Raw genomic sequence first — 20,879 nt, 5'->3', positions numbered from 1 at the left:
GTGTCTCATTGCCAAGGTGGGAACACAGTAAACAGCCAAAGAGAGGGGCCACCATGGGAACGAGGGAAATGGGGCCTAATGCTGCAGCTGAGCATCCTGAATTTTGTTCTTCTTGTTAATTTTTAGATTATTTTGGAATTCAAAGGGTCAAATTTGGGATCTGAAAAAGAGAATGGGATTTGATCCACTTGGTTAAGGAGAAACTGGCCAAGGGTTTGGTTGGAGTGTGGTGACTGCAGTTGTGATGACTAATGCCCTTTGCAAGTCAGTCTTCTAAGGGAGATTTTTGCACATTGTCAGCTTTGCAGGACATGAGGCATCCCTGAGAACCAGCTTTTGACTTGGACAAACACAACACAAAGCCAAGGAGTTGACAGGCTCTCCTGTGGCACGGGGAACCTCTTACCTTCTGCCACAGAGACTCCCGAGATGCCAGGGAGGAGCAGGCAGCCACGAACCAGCAGTTCCCGACCTGGCCCTGGTGTAAGTCATGGGAGCTGATCCCATCCACAAAGAGCCGTGGATCATTGCAGATTTCCTGTGGGACAGGAGGAAAAGCCACACTGGGTCAGTGAGCAGGCAGGGAAATCAGGAGCAGGGCTTCTTGGCAAAGGAAAGTCACTTCCTCTGTTCCTCAAACTCCATGTAAACCTGACCTGCAGCTTTCTGCTGGCCTCGCCCATCAGGCTGGTGGCAGAAGGATTCTGCCCTGCCTTCTGCTCTCACCAGGACATGGGCAACATCACAAACCTACTCCCTATTCTGTGCCAGACCAGTGCAGCTTTGTTAGAATGATCCCTGTCGATAATAGTACAGTTTCACACCATTACAGCCCTCCTAAGACTCCTCTTTCAGATGCCTCTGCTCCGTGACTGTTTTACAAAGGGTGAGGGATCTGCTCTTCCAGATTCTAGCACAGCAGATTAAAAAAAAAATTGGTGAGCCAAAAGCTTTGTAGCTGGGCCAGACGGATTAAATACTCATTCTGCCACCAAAACCAGGATGGTGCATGGACACCACGAATGGAGAAACCTGGGTCAGAGGCAGCTGGGAGGTAAGCTCATCCCTCCAACCATGCACCAAGGCCATCAGCTTTTCTCTGCCTGGCTCCTGGCAGGCCGCCCTCCCTGCTTCCCACTCCCACTTAGAGCCTGGCCAAGAAAGCACTTAAATAACAGAGGGTGTTGAGCAAAGTTCAGGTGACACAATGCTTTTTAAAAATGCATTTTCTCCTGCTCAATCCACTTTGTAAGTTCACATCCAGCTGGAGGCTGGGAGCAGATGGGGCAGACAAAGAGCTGAAAGAACCCTTCCCCCTTTGTTACTACATTCAGTTGGAAGAGAAAAGAGGAAAAGCAGATTACCTTTCTTCCCCCACACCTCCCAGTTTTTCAGGCCGGTTGTACCCAGAATAGTATTACCTCCAACCATAGATTCATGGAAGGGTTTGGGTTGGAAGGGACTCTAAAGATCATCTAGTTCCAAACCCCGCACTCAAGGCAGAGACCCCACTCACTATGTTAAGTGGCCTAGGGCCCCATCACAGGGAAGAAAAGGAACTGTAAGCACCTCCTGCTATTCCCACCTAGCCCAGCCAGCACCAAATAGCTCAGAATTAACCTGACACAAACCGGCCAGGATCAGATCCAGGGAAAAGGACTAACGCCCTAGCGCTGGTGTTGCAGGATGTTGGGATGAGCGCTAGGGGGAGGCAAGCTGACACCAGCAAAGGCAGGAGCACCTGTGCCTCAGCATCCCTGAGCGCGTACAGGGATGCGAGAGGAGCAGCGGGGTCCATCCAGCTCCTGTTTCAGAGCACCGGGAAGCACCCAGCAGTGGGGATGTGCCTGGTGGTGGGGGTGTCTGTGAGACCAGCTCTTTGTGATCCTGCTCTGGGGAGCACAGGCACTTTATCCCATCTGAGCTTATCCCACAGCTGTCCCTTCTGCCCTTGCAGGGATCTGCAGATTACAATAAAGGAGGTGCTTGATATTACACAGACAGGTGAGAATGAGAACATGAAATCATGAGAAACACAGAGCCACGAAATGGTTTGGGTTGGAAGGGATCTTTTAAAGGCTATCTAGTCCAAGTCCCTGCAATAAGTGGGGACATCATCAACTGGATCAGATTGCTCAGAGCCCAGTCCAACCTGACCTTAAATATTTTCTGGGGCTGGGACATTGATCACCTCTCTGGGCAAACTGTGCCAGTGTCTGACCATGCTCATTGTAAAAAACTTTTCCTTATAGGTGGTCTAAAATCAACTTTCCTTCAGTTCAAAACCTTGTCCTATCGCAACAGGCCCTGCTAAAAAGTGTCCCCATCTTTCATATATGCCCTTTTCAATACTGAGAAACTGCAGTAAGGGCAGAGTGGGGCTACCATGCTTCCCTGCGGAAGGCCACACACCACGCTCAAGCCCTGGGACAGAGCCTGGTCCCAGTGGACTCCCAGTGATCCTAAGCACAGAATCACCAAATCAACGTGGTTATAAGGAATTTCTGGATATCATCCAGTCCACACCCCCTAATCAAAGCAGGGTTAGCTACAGAGGGTTGCTCAGGCCTGTATTCAGTCAGGCTTTGAATATCTCCAAGAATGGAGACTTGCAACCTCTCTAGGAAGCCTGTGCTAGTTTTTTGGACCACTCTCACAGCATAAAGTCTTTTCTCATGCTTAAATGGAATTTCCTGATTTTCAGTTTGCACACACTTCTCTTGTACTGTCACTGGGCACCACTGGAAAGTCTGGCTCTGTCTCTGTTCCTGGCTATCTGATATTTATCGACATTGTTAAGATTCCCCTGAGCCTTCTTTTCTCCAGAGTGAAGAATCACAGAATCATTAAGAATCCAGCCATTAACCCAGCACTGCCAAGTCCACCACTAAACCATGTCTCTCAGCACCACATCTGTACCTTTCTTGAACATTTCTAGGGATGGTGATTCCACCACTTCCTTGGGCAGTCTGTTCCAACACTTGAGCACCCTTTCAGTGAAGAAATTTCTCTTAATATCCAATCCTTGTAAAAGAGAAGGCAGCACTGCCTCCTTGTTCTAATGCTGTGGAACTGATTCTATCAGGATGAGTCTCATCCATGGTTCAGTCTCCCTAACAAAACCCCCCAGGAAGGTTTGCCAGGTTCCTTAGATTGGAGCTTACCAATATTAAATTACTTGGATCCTTCAGTCCCTATTGAAGCTGCTGAATTTCCACTCATGTTTTGTACCTGGTCTAGACTGTGTGGCCTCAGCCCAGTGGGATGCCATTCCCTGTATTCTCTGGCTGCACAGAAGTGGGAGCCAAGGACCAAGGCACTGCTTCAGCCAGGCTGCAATGGCCAGGGTTGCATGGAGCACAGCGGGGACCTGGTGTGTGATGCAGTGCACATATGGAACCATGGAGCACCATGCGCACCTACAGAGGTGGCTGATGAACAAGATATGAGTGGGAACTAGGTCAAAAAGCCAATAAAACCTTTGGAACATTTAGTGTTCCTTTTCCTGTGCAAAGTGCTGGAAGTGATAAGGAGCTTGTTCTGCAGACAGACGGAATTACAGGGCCTGGGATTTGCATGTGCAAAGGGAGGAGAGAAGCAGAGAATCCCTGACCCGAGGAGGTCATGACTTTGGTTTCCTCCCCTCCCTGCCATGCAACACACAGAATCCAGGTGAACAATAACATTTATCCAGGCAGCAAACACCATGTCACCCTCCCAGCACCATGACCCCGAGAGAGGAGGGCAGCACACCAACATCTACACCCACACACAGCCTGGGGCCCTCTGAGTTCAGGGTTCAGGCACCACAGAACCAACTCAAACTGCCTCTTGCCACTTGAGGCTTCAGCAGACAGGAAATCCACCCTGTCCTTCGTTTATCACAGCCAGATCCTGGGTCCTGGCTGCTCCAGTCTGGACACAGATGGAGAACAGGAACAGGGAGGGGAAGCCAAAAGTCACAGCAGGGAAGCTATGACTTTAATGTGTGGTTCTTAACTCCACCTTGGCCAAGGGAGCCATCCATGTCTCTTTATCTCCAAGGAGAACCTGTTTTGGAGGATTCCAGGAATCACAGAATCACTGAGGCTGGAAAAGCCTTAAGATCACCAAGTCCAACCACTAACCTAGCATTTCCATGGTCACCACTAGATCATGTTCCCAAGTGCCACACCCACATGTTCTTTGAATGTTTCTGGAGATGGTTATTCCAAGGATCCTAAGCACCATCAGAGATGATCTGCCCTCCCTAAAATTGTCAGCTGAAATGCCTGCTGAGCTCCAGGCAACAATACACAATTTAGAGAAAGCCTGTGAGGATGGTTCCATGGAAAGATTCAGACTGATAACACAGGGAGAGCCAAAATAGTGATTCAAAGTTCTGGTGATTCATATCCTCCCTCCTCCAATGGATGTGGGACAGAAGTGGAGATCAGAGCCAGAGCAGGTTGATGAGGGGCTGATTGCAGAGGTCTGGCTTATAAGAGCCCAGATTGAGACAGTTTGCTCCCTCTGCCTTTGGGTTTTTGAAGCTCATTAAGGAAAAAAAAGCCAAAAACCCCACCAAAAACAAACAAACAAACAAACAAACAAACAAACAATCAGAGCAATTATCTTGTATTTTTGCCTCCCACCCAAAAGTAAGCGGTCTTTCCCCCCTCTCTCCCTTTTGGGACACTTTCCCAAAATTCACACAATTTTCTTCCAAATGCATTTAAAGCAGAAAATATCTTCCTCACCTTCTCCAGCCAGTCCAATTCCACACAGGGCTGTAAGAAGAAAACCACTTTCTAATTTGCTTTATTATTGGTGGCTGTTTTACCATAAATGTTTCCTGGTGCAGGTTTCTGAGATTCAGATTCACTGGGGATCTGGATCATGTCAAATCAGATACGTGGAGGGAAAAAGCTACAGCAGGATGAGGAATAACCATGGGAGATGCAACATCTGCTGCATGCCAGGACCATTTTTTGCTAACAAGATTTTGTAAGGAACAGACTAGTCTAATTTCACTGCAGAGCCTGGCTGTTTCAGAACAATGCCTTCACTCAGACTTGCAGAATCAGCAAAATAATCTATTAGCACGGTTGCACTCCCTCCCTCCCTTCTGGGCAACTGGGAACTGAAAGGATCCTGTCTTAAATGTCACTCACACAGACAAGAGAGCAAGAGGCACCCAAGCATGGTGAGCAATGGTGACACAGCAGACACAAAGGTCCCTGTGCTGCCCTGCTGCAGGTTCCTGCCACTGGGATGCGATTCTGCAAAAAGGGGAATTAATAAAATTTGCACAAAGGTGACGGAGGAAAGGAAAATGGGGTGAGTTTAGAATACTGGGGGTCTATGCTTTCAGATGGATTAATATAGGGTCATGGAACCATGGAGTGGTTTGGGTTAGAAGAGATCTTAAAGATCATCTCTCTCCACCCCCCTGCCATGGGCAGGGACACTTTCCACTAGACCAGGTGGCTCAAACCCATTCAACCTGGCCTTGAACACTTTCAGAGATGCATCAGCCACAGCTTCTCTGGGCAACCTGTGCCAGTGTCTCATCACCTTCACTGCAAAAAGTTGTGTTGTTATATCTACTTTTAATCTATCATTTTTCAGTTTAAAACCATTATCCCTTGTCTTGTCACTACAGGCTCTTCTAAAAAATATACACTTGACAGATCAGCTTCATGCACATGGAAGGGTAGGCTTGGTTGGGAGTATCTACACCCTACAGAACTGTTTGTGGGGGTTTGTATTGCCTCAGTCAGGCATCCCTAATGCTAATCCACTCACAGTATCTCAGTGTGTACACATTTGTATTGCTATCAGCTCTCACACCATGCAGAGGGCACTGGACACTCCACCCACAGCAAACAGGACTTGCTTGTGAAGGGAGGCATCCAAAAACACACACTCCCCACAAACTCCTTGACTCAGTTTGTGTACCACAGCACCATGCAACGACATTTGTTCTGGCACCAGGAAGAGTGGGGGCAGTGTTTGTTTTGGCACCAGGAAGAGCAGGGACAGAGGCAAACAAGATCTAAAGGTCAATTTGCAGAACCTTGACAGGTCCCTCTGTAATTTTATCTTCCGGGTATCCAAAGTACAAAGGCACCCAAAAAAGGATAAAGCAATGAGAGGTGGAGACACAAGAGGCTGTGAGAGTACTGCACTTCCCAGAAGCCGATGGAGATCGATTGGAAGGAGAATGGCACAAGTACAGCGACCCCAGACCTGTCATTCATCCCACATGCTGTTTCCAGGGAGGCACTCTTGGGAAGTGTCACCATTACTCCACCCAAGACTTCTTCAGTCTCTACCCAGCCAAGACTGATGCAGAGGCTGGCACAGCCTGGCTTTTAGCATCACCACACATCCAGACACATCCCTGCCCAGGCCATCTCTCCCACAGCAAGTGCTTTTGTCTGGTGGCAAAGCCACTAAGAAAAAAAATACTCCCTGGATACTAACAGCCTCGAGGTCTGCAGAAGTCACTGCCAGAGCAGGAAAGTCTTCACATGGCTCACTGACACACCGGGGAATGGGATGCTCAGAGCAGTGAGCTGATGTGCCACCGGTCACCCTTTCGAGAAGTGGTCCCTCTGGATTTCCAGCCCCAGCGCAGCCCAGTCTCCAGGGGAACCATCCTTCCTTCACAGAAATGATGTGACCTGGATCCCTTTCATGCTGCATCACCTGAGCCAGCCAGACCCTTACAGCTGCACACAACTAGTCTTGAGATGTGGAGAGGACACATGCAGCTCTCAGAGATGGCTCCACCTGGATCTCCTTCCCTAAATCCTAGTCCATGTAGGCATGGGCTCTAGGGAGCTACACCAGAGAGATGTAGGAAGAAGTAAAAAACAAGCTCCCAGTGTTGTTTAACACCCTCTGACAGATACACCTGTCTGACTCAGCACAGTGCTGCTGGCCACCATTGCCCAAACTCCCCCATCCTCCATCATATCCCAATCCTGAGCTCCTCTACAGATCTCCTTTGACCAGCTTCCCTTGGGAAGGACTTGCAGAGTGAACTAACCCTGGTTTGGCAGCATTGTGAGTTTAAATACACCCACACCCCAAAGCCTGTCCTCTCACATGGCACACCATGCTCTCAGCTGCTCCAACACTTCTGGTTGTTGGGTTTAACCTCAAGCAGAGGAACTGTTTTGGTTTGAAACTATAAGCATCAAACTCTAGAGCTGGAGGATCATGGTCATGCAGGTACAGTGAGGGGCCACAAACTGGAGTCCTAAGGATGCTCCACATCTTGCACCACTTCTGAGCCATCAGTCCCCACCCTGGAGGATGCAGAGGTGGGGCCATGCTGATGGAAAGGGAGAAGCCTATCCAAGTAAGTCCTGCTGTGAAACACTACAGTATTTCAGGAGGAATGGTCCAAACCCAGCCATTCATCACAGAGCTAATATGAAATCCTGGAGCAAGCTGATGTAGCCACAAGCTCAGCTGCACTGTTCTGCCTCCAAGCAACATAAATCAGCAGCTGCCCTGCCTGAATCCCAAATCTGGTGTCCTGCTGAAAGCCAATCTTCTAAAACAGAATTTAGAAATCTAAATTGTGCAGGGGTTTTTTTGTTGGTTTTGTTTGTTTGTTTTTAATTAACCTAAGAGTCAAGTTATTGATGGGAGAAGCATTGGAAGCTGCAAAGGAAAACTACCTCCACACTCCATTGTGCATATCTCAGATCAAAAATCTCCAAACTGCTTTTCCGTGAGGACACCTCCCCACACCCCCTTGAGCCATACTCTCTCCATTTCCTTGTCCGAAGGCAAGGAAATACCCTTTGGTTTGTGATTGTGTCCCATTCATAGCACCTCCATTCAAAAACAGGACCTGACCTCACCACAATCTAAATTAATCCCTGACTATGCAATGATGATGAAAAATGAGGTTATCATGAGTTTAAGCCATTTAAAGAAACTACTTTCAGCCCACGCCTATTCTGGTTATTCATACACTGGGTGTAGGTTTGCAAACAAAATCCTGTTCTATGAGAAAACCACCCTCTAGAGATGTGGAGTCATGAGCTTCTGCTAACTGGGAGAAGGGACATTAATTCTTATGTAACACTGTCTGTGGCATTTGCACCAGACCACAGTCAAAATTTAACCATCCATGACCACTCTCTGTTAAAATGGTTTGTTCATCATTTTCCTTCTTGGATGGGGACTGGGAAGAATGCATCACTGAGCAGTGGTTTCTTCACAAAGATCCAGAAATAACAAAGAAGCATTGTTTTATATTTCCACTCATACACACTCACTCACAAATTCACACACACTCTCCTCTCACACACTCTTCACATTTTATCTTCCTTCTGCAAGAGGCATCACCTTGCCTTATAAGGTCTTTTCAAGAGCTTCAGTGAAAGACACTTGCTCCAGAAGGAGTGCCTGCCCTTAACACAGGCAAATCACCCCAAAATCCCATCCTCTCTTAGGGCTCAAATATTAGAGCTCACAGGCAGTGCAGAAACTCCCAGCTTGCACCAAGACTAAAAGCCTTGGATGATTCAGAGCATGCATCCAGCTCTGGGACCCCCACCATAAGGAAGACGTGGACCTTGCTTGCTGGAGCAAGTCCAGAGGAGACCACAAAGATGCTGAAGCAGCTCTGCTATGAAGACAGGCTGAGACAGATAGGGCTATGCAGTCTGTAGACAAGAAGGATCCAAGGAGACCTTGGAGCTCCTTCCAGTGCCTAAAGCAGCTCCAAGAGAGCTGGAGAGGGACTTTTGACAAGTGCATGAAGTAACAGGACAAGGAGGAATGTCTTGAATGGCTTAAAACTGAATAAAATCAGGTTTAAGTTAGATAATGGAAAGAAATTCTTTCCTGTGGGGGTGGAAAGGCACTGGCACAGGTTTCCCAGGCAAGCTGTGGATGCCCTATCCCCAGGACAGGCTGGATCGGGCTTTGAGTGGTGAGGAACATTCAGTGCAGGTATCTCGGTGAGCAGCCGCAGTTTGAGCTCTGGGGAGAGGGAGCCCAAGCCTGAGACAAGAGGCTGTGAACTGCCGACCAAAGAACAAAGGGCACCTGTGTCCCATCCATGTGACTGGACACCCAGAGACTCTCCAGGCTTTCCCATGCTGGGACTGTGAGAGGATAAAAAACTAGTTTTCCCTTGTTTGGCGTTCTTCCTCAGAGGAGCCAGCTTGAGTCATTTTTCTATCACTGCCCCTGGATGAAATAATTTTAATGATCCAGATGTCTGTTATGGGAAAGCTGGGGTCATGGTAAGAAAACCTGGTCTGACTGTGAGAGCAGGAATCAAGTGGGGCACACAGTGTCTGCCTGGAGCTGCCTGCTACTAGGGGGTCTTGGTCCCAGCTCAGGTGGGGGGAATGTGACTGCCAGAGTGGCTCCTGGATGGCTGGACAGGGAAGTTTCCTTAACACTGAGCAACCCAGCCTAGTGGAAGGTGTCTCTTCCATGGCAGGGAGGTTGGAACTAGGTGATCTTGAAACCAAATCGCTCTGTGGTTCTATGATAAGCAGCTCTGTAATTGCTCCACAGGTCAAATGTGCCCCTCCAGGACCCCAGATCCCAGTTTGGGAGAATTTGCACATTCCCTTCCACAGAACTCAGAGGCAGTGGATGCCCAGGACTCCTTTCTAAGACAGCCTCTGCTATTGTTCTGCTCTTCCTCATTACCAATACAATAATTTCTTGTCACCAACACGCGGCTGCACTAAGAAGCATGCAATGAATCTAATTCAGGGATTTTACCGTCACTTTTGCTTTTAAGGCCATGTCCTTCTGATGCTGAGGACAGAGCAGACTGCCTGGAAATTTCTTATCAAAGGCTGTGATAGTGCCAAGCAGCTTATCAAATCCAGTCCTCACTGGGGCTAAGGGGGAGAGTGTGCTTGCCTAGCACCATGAGGCTGTGGCCCTGGGAGGATCTGGCAAGACCTGCTGGAATGTAGCCAGGGTCACCCTCCCATCTAATGGGAGTAGAGACCTTTTAGCATAAGTACAAATAATAACAATGAATCTCTTGTTCATCCTTGAGGGATGGGGTAGCCTATGAATGGCTTAAAAATGTAAAAACAAGGTCAATTCAGAGATTGCATTAAATGATGACCAAATCCTTTCCTGGCAAGGAACAGCCAGACTGGGAATCGGCTCCAGTTTTATTGAAAACAGCAGATAAATTAATAGGCAAGTGGCTCATAAATTCTTAAGCTGAGAAATGCAAAGGCCTTGAAGGATTTTGACCCCTGTGACGGACCCCAGACAGAGTCTGCTGACTGTTCAGAGGAGACAATCCCTCAGTCAATCCAGCAGCACAGAGGAGCCACAGCGCCAACACTAACCTCAAGCATTCTTTGGGTGACACCAAAACTGAGAGACACAGGCCAAGACACTGCAAAAGCTCAGTAAAGACACCCCTGGAGCACAGAAGTTAGTACTTCAGTCTTTCTGGAAGAAACACCTCCAAGTGGGACACCAGAGGGTTTTTACACCCAATGGTCACTGCCAGCGTTAAGTGCCTCCCTGCTAAACTCATGGTGAGCTTCAGAGAGCAAAGAACTGCAAGAACCTAACCTCTGCCTTCCCCATTATCTTCACTCTTGAGTTTTTGCCAGCTTCCCAGTTTGCACTAGACACTGGGGAAAAGACCTTTTAATGCAGAAACTTGTGGGCAGGGAAGTGCTGGTCCTACTATTAGTGAATTAGTTCATTGATTCCCTTCCCCTTCCAGGAAACCCCCAAGGGGATTGATTGTATAATCCTCACTCAGCAAGAGAAAAGAGCTAAGTGCTTAATAATGTAAAGAAAAGTGGAGCTAAGAGATGCTCTCTCTTCCTGCAACACCTCTGCCAAAGACAACAGCATCCAGTTCAAGAGACAATGGACATAATGTATCCTGCATGACTGGACAGGGGAGAATGGCTTCAGGTGAAATAGGGTAGATTTAGATTAGCTATTAGGAACAAATTCTCCCCTGTGAGGGTGGTGAGACACTGGATCAGGTTGCCCTGAGAAGGTGTGGCTGCCCTTTCCTGGAAGTGTTGAAGGCCAGGCTGGCTGGGGCTCTGAGCAACCTGGTCTAGTGGAAGGTGTCCCTGCTCAAGGAACTAAAGGATCTTCAGGATCCCTTCCAACCCAAACCATTCTATAATTCTGTGAATGCACAAAACCCCTATACACAAGTCACAGTAGATATATACCAGGCAGGGAATGGTTATTGAAAAATCATGTTTTCTTGGTTTCTAAAACAAGATTTCTCTTGTCTGTCTGGGGAAAAACCTCAGGGCTGTGACTGAGAGCATCTCTCCTCAGTGCCATTGTAGGGCTGAAAATGCCATGGTCCTAGTGCCCTAAGATCTCCTGCTTCCAAAACCTTTCCCAAAACACCTGGCCTCTCTCCCCCACAACTACTGTCTTAGGCTTTCCCCTCAAAATAACACTGCCCTCATCCAGAACCATTTAGGAAGACTCTGCCCTCAACCTATTACCATTTAGGAAGAATCTACCTTTTTGCTCTTTAATCAGTGACAATCTCCCCTGACAATTAATTCCTGCAGAGATAATTCAGCACTTGCAAGTAAATACTGGAGAGAGATAAAAATACTGAGAAACAGTCACAGAGAGAAAAACTTTTCCCCTGAAGATTGGCAGGGTGTAGACTTAATCCAATAGTTTCTCCGGTGGATGCAACCATCCAGGCTTGAACTCACAGTCGAGGGAGGCAGCTCAGGTTCAACTACCACACATCACCTTGAGCTACACAGTCACTGTGACAACAACTGGTTTGGAAACCCTTGTGGTTGCCACAGCTTCTTGTTACAGACCCTTTGGCACAGCTCAGCACATAGATCCCACCTGGAGCCCTCCAAGCATCATTGGGATCTCATGTCCCAGCCACTCAGCATCTTAGGGATGACCATGAGGTGCTCTTGCAATGGCTGCAGCACACTGCTGTGGACAGGAATACACTCAGCATGCAGCAGCCCACCTGCCTCCCAGAACAGGGAGGAAAAAACCTTCTCCATGCTCAACCTTGCTCCCTGGGAAGAGCTGAAGGACCAAAGCATGCAGCTCATGTAGTTCAACATCACATCTGTGCATGATGTGAGTCTCTCACCAGGCTTCATTTGCTTCCCACAGGTGCAGTTTGTCCTGGCTGGTGACATATCCCAGCAGCAGGTCATAGCTTGGCAGGCTGAACCTGAACCAAGTGGTCCTCTTGCTGCAGAGAGAAAGCAAACCCTAGGTAAGGCCCAGAGGTATTAAAGACAGACCCTAATCGAAGCCTGTAACAATCCCATGGCATCACTGGAAGCACTCTGCAGCCAAGAAGAGAGCTTGGGACGGTGATGTTAAGGAGAGATTAACTCTTTTCCCACAGGGTAGATGAGTCTCTTATACCTTAGACAAGCATCATTTTTTCCATAGGGGATCAACAGACACAGCAGATGCCCCAAATCTCCCCTTAATTTTGCCATCCATCCTGCACCTCATCCAGCCCCTTCTACTCATTTTTGTGCCACCCCTTCTTATTTACCCACCTCCCAAACATCCAGAGCAGCTCACCCAGTGCACAGACCAAACCTCCTGCTTCCAAGGTGCACTGCCAGCATTCCTGTCCCAAAAGGGGAAGGCAAAACTCAGAGCCTGAGGATCAGGCTGACATTTCCACTGGGAGTAGTACTATTTGCCTAGGTACAGAACTTCCCCCTCCTTTGCACAGCAGCATATAGAGCACAAGGGAAACAAGTTTCAAGCAAGGTGTTGGGATTTGGGCTAAGCTCAGAAGTTCTGTTTAATTTCTAATGCAACAACTGGGTGCTGCTGCCAAAAGTTGCTGTCTGAGTGATCTCCAAAATCTGCTTTGGCTAGCCCACGAGCAGCCAGCTTTGTTTTTAAGTGGATTCACTAAACAGGGCTCTTCAGGACCCCCTTCCCTGCTGGGGCTGGTGCTGTGGTTTCCCTCCCTCCTGCAGTAATTGGCTTTCTGACTTTGCCAGGCCGCATCACGGAGGCGTCCAGCAAACAACCACCGAAGCCAAAACACGATTAGAGGGCTCAAACAGCTGCTCCCTCTGCAAAGATCTGGCATCCAGAGCAGGGCTGGAGGCCAAGGAAAGCAGGGAGGGAGGGAGGACACCCTGCTGGAAATAATAAGGCTGAGCCTGTTCCAGGAAAGGCTGCAGTGCCGGATGCAGGAGGAAGTTGAAGCAAAACTGCCTGAGTGAGGAAGTGACCCGAGCTGTTCCTCAGCCTCTCCTTTTCCCCTTTGCTCAGAAAAACCTCAAGCAAAAGGGAAAGAAGAGACTGGGGGTTTTGTGGTTTTGTTGGGTTTTTCTGCCAAAGCAGCCTCAAGCTTTGGGAGTGCATGCAGGAACAGAGAGGATGCTGGAAGAATAGCTGGGAAGGTAGAGATGCATACGTGGAGGATGGACTGTTTAGATCCATACTATCACCATGGAAGTATATGGAAATAAGATCCTGCCTCTGCCAAAGCACACTGTGTTCAAAGTTCACTATGGTTACTTTTCACATGCTTTATCTGAAAAATCACAGAATGGTTTGGGTAAGGAAGGACCTTCAAGACCACCCAGTTCTGATGGCCCTGCTGTGGCCAGGAACACTTTCCATTAGACCACATTGCTCAAAGCTCATCCAACCCAGCCTTGAACACTTCCAGGGACAGGGCAACTACAGCTTCTCAGTGCTTTACCATTTATGTCCTATGTCTGATTTCTTTCTGGAGATCACAAGTGACAACTTTTCCGAGAAAGCAAGTGGTTGTTTTTAACAGTGGTCAGCTTTTATTTCCATTCTCCACCCACTCTGTTTTCACAGCAAAATTGGTGAGCTTTTATGTTTTATCACAGTTTTAGCTGAAACTCTCTAAAACAACCCATGGTCATGGCCCTGAGAGATAAAAGTGTGTGTACACCATCCCTTCCCTGCAGACAGCATCCCTGGGACTGGGGACTTCATTTCTTGGTAAGGAAATCCCCAAAACAGCATCTGCCAAAAGTTGGGAGTATCACTACTTGCTTTTTTCTGAAAGAAATTTAACTGTGATTGCCTAGGAGAAGATTTGCTGATTTTAATAGAAACAAGATGTTGTGGTTTAATAACTGTACCATGCCATTCAATAGCACACAAGCAGTACAGTTGATTTAAACTTCATGGACATTTTGGACTCTACTGAATCCTGCATTAACAACTTGGAAAAGCTGACAGTGATTGCTTTCCTGCAGAAGATGCTGGGATTTTTCCTGGACTCTTTCCCTCAGAAAGCCAGTATGAATTCAGGCAGAATAAGGTCCAGCAACTAAAAATGTCAATTTGCATTGTCTGCTGACACAAAGCAATTCTCTCCGTGAAAAGTAGTTACTTTTGCTGAAATGAACAATTGAGAGAAAAAAAATAGAGAAATGCTTTTGAGAAAGAGACTTCTCGAAACTTTAACAGAAAAGAGGGCAGGTGTGAGCTCAAATTCTTTTCTTAATGGTGATTTTGTGGTCAAGGCAGCTAGGTAAGTATGATCAAACAATCCTACCAGACAGTGGCATCATGAGTCTGCTACTGCTCAGCATGCATTCCTTCTGGCCCCCAAACTGCTGGCAAAGTTCCCTTTATTTGGTGCAGAGGCAGCAAAACAAGGACCAGCTCTATGTCTTGTTAAGCCTCAGGACCTTGCTGGCACATGAGACCCACTTCCAGCCTCCATTCCCGCTAACAACCCATGCCAGAAAGAGCCCTGGTCCAACATTCTATGCTAATTGCTTTAAGGGTCCCCTCCTACCCAAACAGTTCTATGACCCTATGAAACTGCAGAGCTGGAGGCTGGAAAAAATTTGAATTCCCTCCATGCTTCTGCAGGGATGGGTTTGGACTAGGGGAGTATGACACCTTGCAGGTGAGGTACAGAAAGCTTTCTTAGAAAGACCCCATGCTCTAAAGAGCAAGGCAGCAAGAGGATAATACCTGCCTGAACTCCAAGGGCTGCAAGTGAGATGAAAGCCAGAAAAGCAGATGGAGAAAAGCTCTGAGATGCTCAGCAGAACACAGGCAATCTTCATCTCTCCACAAAGGGATCCAACCCTCTGTCTTTAGACATGGGGCTGGAAGTAATGTGTGTGACCTGACTGCAAATCAGCAAGAGGGTCTCAAATACATCCCCACCTTTTAGTCCCAGAGAAAGTTCTTCAGGAAGTCTCAGCTATCACCTGTCTGCTGATAAATAGGATGTGTAAGGTGTGTTTCACATTGGTCCCCACAGTGAGACCAAACCATGACTGGCCCTGTCTTCAGAAGACAGCTGTGCACAAAGCCTCTTTTCCTTCCAGCAGACAAGGGGAATAAACTAAAACACACACAGGGCTTTGCACAAATCCAGGCAGAGCTGGAGTGGAAGACAAAGGCAGAGCAGAGGGAAGCGAGGCCTCCTCCCACAAGGGGCCCGGTGGGATGCTGGGGGCTCAGCCCCTCTGGCCACACAACACGAGTCAGTTCAGCTCCATCTCTCCCTTCACACAAAGCCTTTTGTCCACCCCCCTGCAGACTGCCCTCGCCCAGACAGACACAGCACTGTCTTGTGGAAAGCCAGCTGATTTTCTGGGCTGTCAGCGGGGGTGAAGACGATGACGGCAGCTCAGGCAACCCTACAATGCTCAAATGCCACCAAGTCATGTGTGGAAAAGCACGGGCTGGGCAGAGAGGGCTGCTGCTCCCCCAGGGAAGGAAGGAAACCCAGGTGTGTGAGAGGCTGGGATACTGCCACTCCCCAGCCACAATTATCACTGCTACCTGGGACTCCTCGTGCTTCAAGGCAGTCAGAGCACTGCTCTCAGTCAACTCCAAGCAGACAGCCGTAACAAGACAAACAAATTCCCCACAGTGCCCTCAGGTCCTGATGTGTATTCTTTGGGCTGGCACTGAGGGCAGCAGAAGAGGGACTGGCAACACCTTGGACAGGCAATATTATCCCCAGCCTCCCTCAACTTCATGACAGAGACAGCGGTATTGAGGAGAGGCAGAGGACAAGGTTTTTGTACAGAAGAGGGGGGATGGGTATAACCACCCTCTTCCCCAAAGATCCCAAAACCACCTCACCTACCCAAACCTTAGCTTCTTTTCCTGACCAAATGGACCACCAAGAGTATTCTAGTGGAATGGCAAGAGGATTGGAACTAGATCTTTAAGGTCCCCTTGAACTCGAACCATTCTGTGATTCAGAGATAACGCACTGCCTTGCTGGACCCACCAGCCTTAAACAATACCAACCCAGCTGCAAACCATCTCTCTGGTTTATGCATGGGGAAACTGAGTCACAGAAAAGCCTCCTTTGTTCTTGGACCTCACTGGATGCAGAAAAGCTTGGACCTGAGTGCAGCAGGTGTTCCTGGTACCCTAGAGGCTCACAATATCAGGTCTGGGTAAATAAATGCTGCTGGGGAGAGAAGATATCAGCTGGGGCTTGACAGCCTTGCTGAAGGGTGCACTGTGCATTTTTAGGAACGCCTGAGGGCAGAGATGGTAGAAAGCAGTGCTGAGGGGCAAGGGGATGGATGCACTTACTTTGGGTCGCTTCCACTGGATGCCCTGGATCCTTGACTTGTAGAACAGGGAGTCGTCGTTGGCAGGGAAAAGCGGGTCCTCGAAGAGCTGCTTCTGCCGCTGGCACTCCTTCTTCAGAGAGGCGTAGCGCTGGTTCTCGTACGGCTTCACTGAGGAAAACATCCTTCCTCACCAGCTCTGGAGGACAGGCAGAGCAGGAATGAGACGGGGCACAGTCTGGCCAGGGACACTCAATCCTCCTCTGCAGCATCTGAATGGCAGCACCAAGACATCGTGGCTGAAGACAGACACCTCTGAGCCCAAGCCTACCTTGTTCATCCCCCGGGGCTCCCATTTACCCCCCAAGCTGACCAAACAACACCAAACCAGGCATACTAGTAGATAAAAACTGGTGTCCTGCTTCTTAACAAATTTGTAGCTCATTTGGGAAAAACACAGCCCTCAGAGGTAAGGGAGGAAAAGACACCCCCTGCATGAAGGGTGTGTGCAGCTGTGGGGGCTGTGCTCTACCCAGAGTACCCCCACCATGGAGCCTCAACTCACAAAATCATGCATTTCATGATTTTTTCAATTTCTCTGCAGACTTTATCAGATTGGGTTTTAATTAAAAAAAGGTCTCCTGGCAGAGCCCCACGTGTTTCTGGATTAATTATTCTTTCCTGACAAGCGTCTTCCTTCCAGGGCAGAGATGTGAATTTAGCAATGCAGACAGCAGGAAACCATTGCTCAAATGCCCCCTAGAGAGAGATCAGCACCTCTCCATCACTGCTCCATCAACCCTGCCTTTTGGTCACTGGGTACCAACTCCTTTGCTCAGGCACAAGGAAGAGGGCAGTTCTGCACAGCTCCCTACTACCTAATCACCGACTTTTTTCAAAACTCCTTCCCTGAAGTTTCTCTGCATTTTTCATAACAGCCATGTACAATCCTTATCTCTCCCCAAAACAGGATGTCCTTTCTCAAGAGCTGACCAATTCTGACCTCAGCCTGGAAGTGTCTAGTGTTGTTTCCCAAAGGAATGGGAATGTGTGCGCCACATAACCATGGAAGCATGGAATCACTGAGGTTAGAAAAGACCTCTAAGTTCACCTATGCCAATCGTTAACCCAGTACTGCCAAGTCCACCACTAAAGCATGTCCCTAAGTGACATAATCTCAGCTTTAGTCTCCAACATGGTAGAACTAAGGGTGCCCCATCCAGTGTGGGGATGCATCCAGCAAGCTGACCTCTCACCCCTCCTAGTGAGACATATAGAAACCATATGCTTGTTGTGGTATCATAACATGTGGTGGGATAATGAAGTTGTGATAATGGCTAATTGGAAGCAGCTAGTTTGTAAACATCCAAAATCCCAAGGATTATATGATCACTTATGGTTGGCACCAATCTAAGTAGCAGTGTCACATCCCTTGTTAATGAACCGATAGGATTAGCTGAAGGAAAGTAGGTGTCTGAGAGCTAAACTAATGCCCATTCTGATGCTGCAGGAGCACTGCCCACCCAGCCAGCCTTCTCTCCTCTGGGAGAGACAAAAACACTTCACTTACAGAAAGCTGAAGAGCAAAGCACAGGTTTTAATTGACAACATTTATCAGCTTGATTAGCAGCACAAGTGCTCATCACTCAGAGCTTAAGTGAACCCAAAATAATCCCTCTGCTCGCTGCTCCACAGGTCTGTGCTACTGAGGAGGAGTTGCAAAAGCAGCTCCTGGGGATTTTCTCCCTCCCATCAGTACCAGATGCTTTGTAGCATCCCAGATGCTACAAAGAGGCCCAAGAGCATCACCTGCCCTCAGAAAAACCTTAAAAATAAATGGCCTGATATAAACCCCCAAATAATACATCAAATTTACTCCATGTAGAAAGGCTGACAGCCTCATTGAGCAGTCAGGGAATGCACCCAGTAGTCAAATCCACTCTGCTAAGAGGGCCAGGGAAGGCACTGGCCTTCAGCTCTACAGCAGAGGAAGAGGTGAAAAATAAGGCAGATGTACCCAAGGAGGTCATGGGGACATCCTGGCACAGAACAAGCTCCTTCTGAGTGACAGTCAGGCCAAGACTTCCACAGTGATAGCACTCATTGCTACAGAGAAACACGGGGAAAGCAGCAATGCTGGGAAAAGACGGTTGGCAACTGCCTTCTGCAGGAATACAACAGGCTGAGAGAGGAGGGAGATGCTGTTAGCTGGTATGCACGATGAATTGCTTGGACTGGTGCATGAACTGGGTTGAGAGACATGAAAGGTTATTTTCATGGGAGGTTGTACAGAAAGAATCAGTGAGATTAGTAAGGGAGCATGGGAAAGAGGGGAGGAGGGAGGTTTTCTAAAAGCCACACTCAAGTTAAAGGCAGGAGTTTTGGGTTTGATGTAGGAGATGCTGGATGCTGCTCTGCAGCCTGTACCGTGGCCAAGGGCTGGCACTTGGCTGCTCATTCATAAAATTACTGCTACACCCTGCAGCTTGGAGCTGTGCTTTCCAATGATCCCTGCAACACTGACTTTCACAAGACACCCTGGGCAATGTCCATCCCTATGAGAACAGAACTGCGGTCATCTCAGCCAAGGAGTTCCAGCCTTTCTGATGCCCAAATTTGCCTGAATTTTGCCCTGCTATCCCACCCTACAGTGACTGTCACCTTGCCAGCCATCTGTCCTCGCTGCAGGGCTACTCTCACATGACAGCGTGTAGATGGATTTGAGTTGCAAAGGAAATGCCAAGCAGAAGGGGACGGGATACTGTTCAGGATAATTTAGAAAAACAAATTGAAAAAAAAAAAACCAACCTACCTTGCAAAATAATTAAAAGGAAGGGGCAGAGGAAATGCTCTTAGGGCAGTGTTAAAATTCATTACTCTGTCTAATTTGCAGCATTTCATGCGTACGAGGCTGAACTTCACCTCTGCCACATTAAAATGCTCATAGGCTGTCTAATTACTCTTTGCCTTCTTGGACCAAGCTCATATGCTCCAGGAGCGCTAGAACTGAGTGTTTTCATGCCTGATTTGAATTAACAACCCTACACTTGCATATGCATGTGTCTGCATGCGAGCAGGGAGGGGAATCTGCATTCACCACTCTTAGCATGAATTTCTATAACCAGTGGTTTGATTGCAACCTCAGTCCTGCTATGAAGGAGTTAAACAAGAAACTACTTTGTTGGAAGACTGAGGTAGACTTATAACTCAGGGGTGTTGTGGACTCCCCTTTTTACCTCCAGCATCATCCAGGTGCTCCAGCTCCTGCCAGCTGGTAACAATCACGGCTCTAAGAACTGCAGCAGGAAGAAGGATTGAAAGTGTTTGCATTGGCCAGGACCAAATACCTGCTGAAAGGCTTTTCCCTCCTCCCCTTAAAACATCTTCCTCTCCTTGCCTTCCAGTTCAGAGGCTTCTTGGGCGGCTGGCATGGGGTCACCAAGCTTGTGTCATCGCACGGCTGCAGCCTGGCCAGGAGCAAAGTCTCCTTGCTAGTAGATCCTACAGCTGTCTGCATCCAAGTGAGACAAAACACTTTGTTCTAAAGGACAGGTTCTGCTGCCCTTCAGCTCCATTCTCAGTAAACAGGAGAGGGCTTTGACATCACATTGCAAAAGCACAGGATCAGCCAAGGAAAAGATGAAGCAGGAACCAGGCAGTTGCCCAATCCTCAACCAGGTGCAATGTTTTGGGGCTCAGTAGAGGGGTGTTCAGAGCAGCAGCCAGGCTTTTTCTAAAAATGTAATTTAAATAATTTTTTACAGCCTCCTTGGGCTCTATTGACAGACATGTGGCAACAGCAGGGTTATCCTCTCACCTACCAACACCAAGTCCAGCTTAGCAGAGGAAACCCTGTCAATGCAAGGAGACCTCTATACTGTTTCTGCAGGACCCAGGGAAGAAGAAACAGCTGAATTGTCACTCGCTGTTTACACTGAACACAAGATAAGCACTCCGCACCTCTTGGCCAACAACTCTATGCCACCCACAAATGAAAAGGCCTCAAGTCATCTTAGAATCATAGAATGGTTTGGGTTGGAAAGGACCTTCAAGATCCTCTAGTTCCAGGCCTCCTCACACAGTTCCTCTGGGCAACCTGTGCCAGTGCCTGTGCCATTCCCAAAGCCCTTTCCCACTGCCAGCTGTGCATTCACTGTAGCTGTGCTTTGGACCCCAAATGGCATGGTCCAGAGCCAGCAGCACAGAGCAGCATCCTGCATTAGCAATGTCCACAAGGAGGGGAAGATAAAACCACATCGATGGAAATGAGAAAACAAGACATCATTTCTTCTCAAATTGACTGCGGTTAACCAGGGAAGCTAATTCCCATGGGAA

At 48.2% G+C, this 20,879-nt stretch overlaps 1 protein-coding gene across 2 annotated transcripts in view; it reads right to left on the bottom strand.

Annotated features, from left to right (window-relative positions):
- CAPN5 (calpain 5) overlaps nucleotides 1-20,879 on the bottom strand; it is a 52,236-nt gene that overhangs the window by 19,955 nt on the left and 11,402 nt on the right. Inside the window, exons 2-3 of one of the 2 annotated variants that reach the window (XM_033051597.2) lie at nucleotides 16,567-16,743; nucleotides 407-538 (exon numbers count right to left, since the gene is read on the bottom strand). In XM_033051597.2, the coding sequence (XP_032907488.1) occupies nucleotides 407-538; nucleotides 16,567-16,728 (294 nt within the window). In that variant the 5' untranslated portion in view covers nucleotides 16,729-16,743. Of the gene's footprint in view, nucleotides 1-406; nucleotides 539-16,566; nucleotides 16,817-20,879 lie in introns of both variants that reach the window. The other variant, XM_033051596.2, reaches the window with a different exon arrangement.

Source organism: Catharus ustulatus, chromosome 2 (assembly GCF_009819885.2).
Source record: "Catharus ustulatus isolate bCatUst1 chromosome 2, bCatUst1.pri.v2, whole genome shotgun sequence".
Taxonomy (NCBI): domain Eukaryota; kingdom Metazoa; phylum Chordata; class Aves; order Passeriformes; family Turdidae; genus Catharus; species Catharus ustulatus.
The sequence above is the reverse complement of the archived record's forward strand: the minus strand, read 5'-3'. Positions and strand labels throughout refer to the sequence as shown.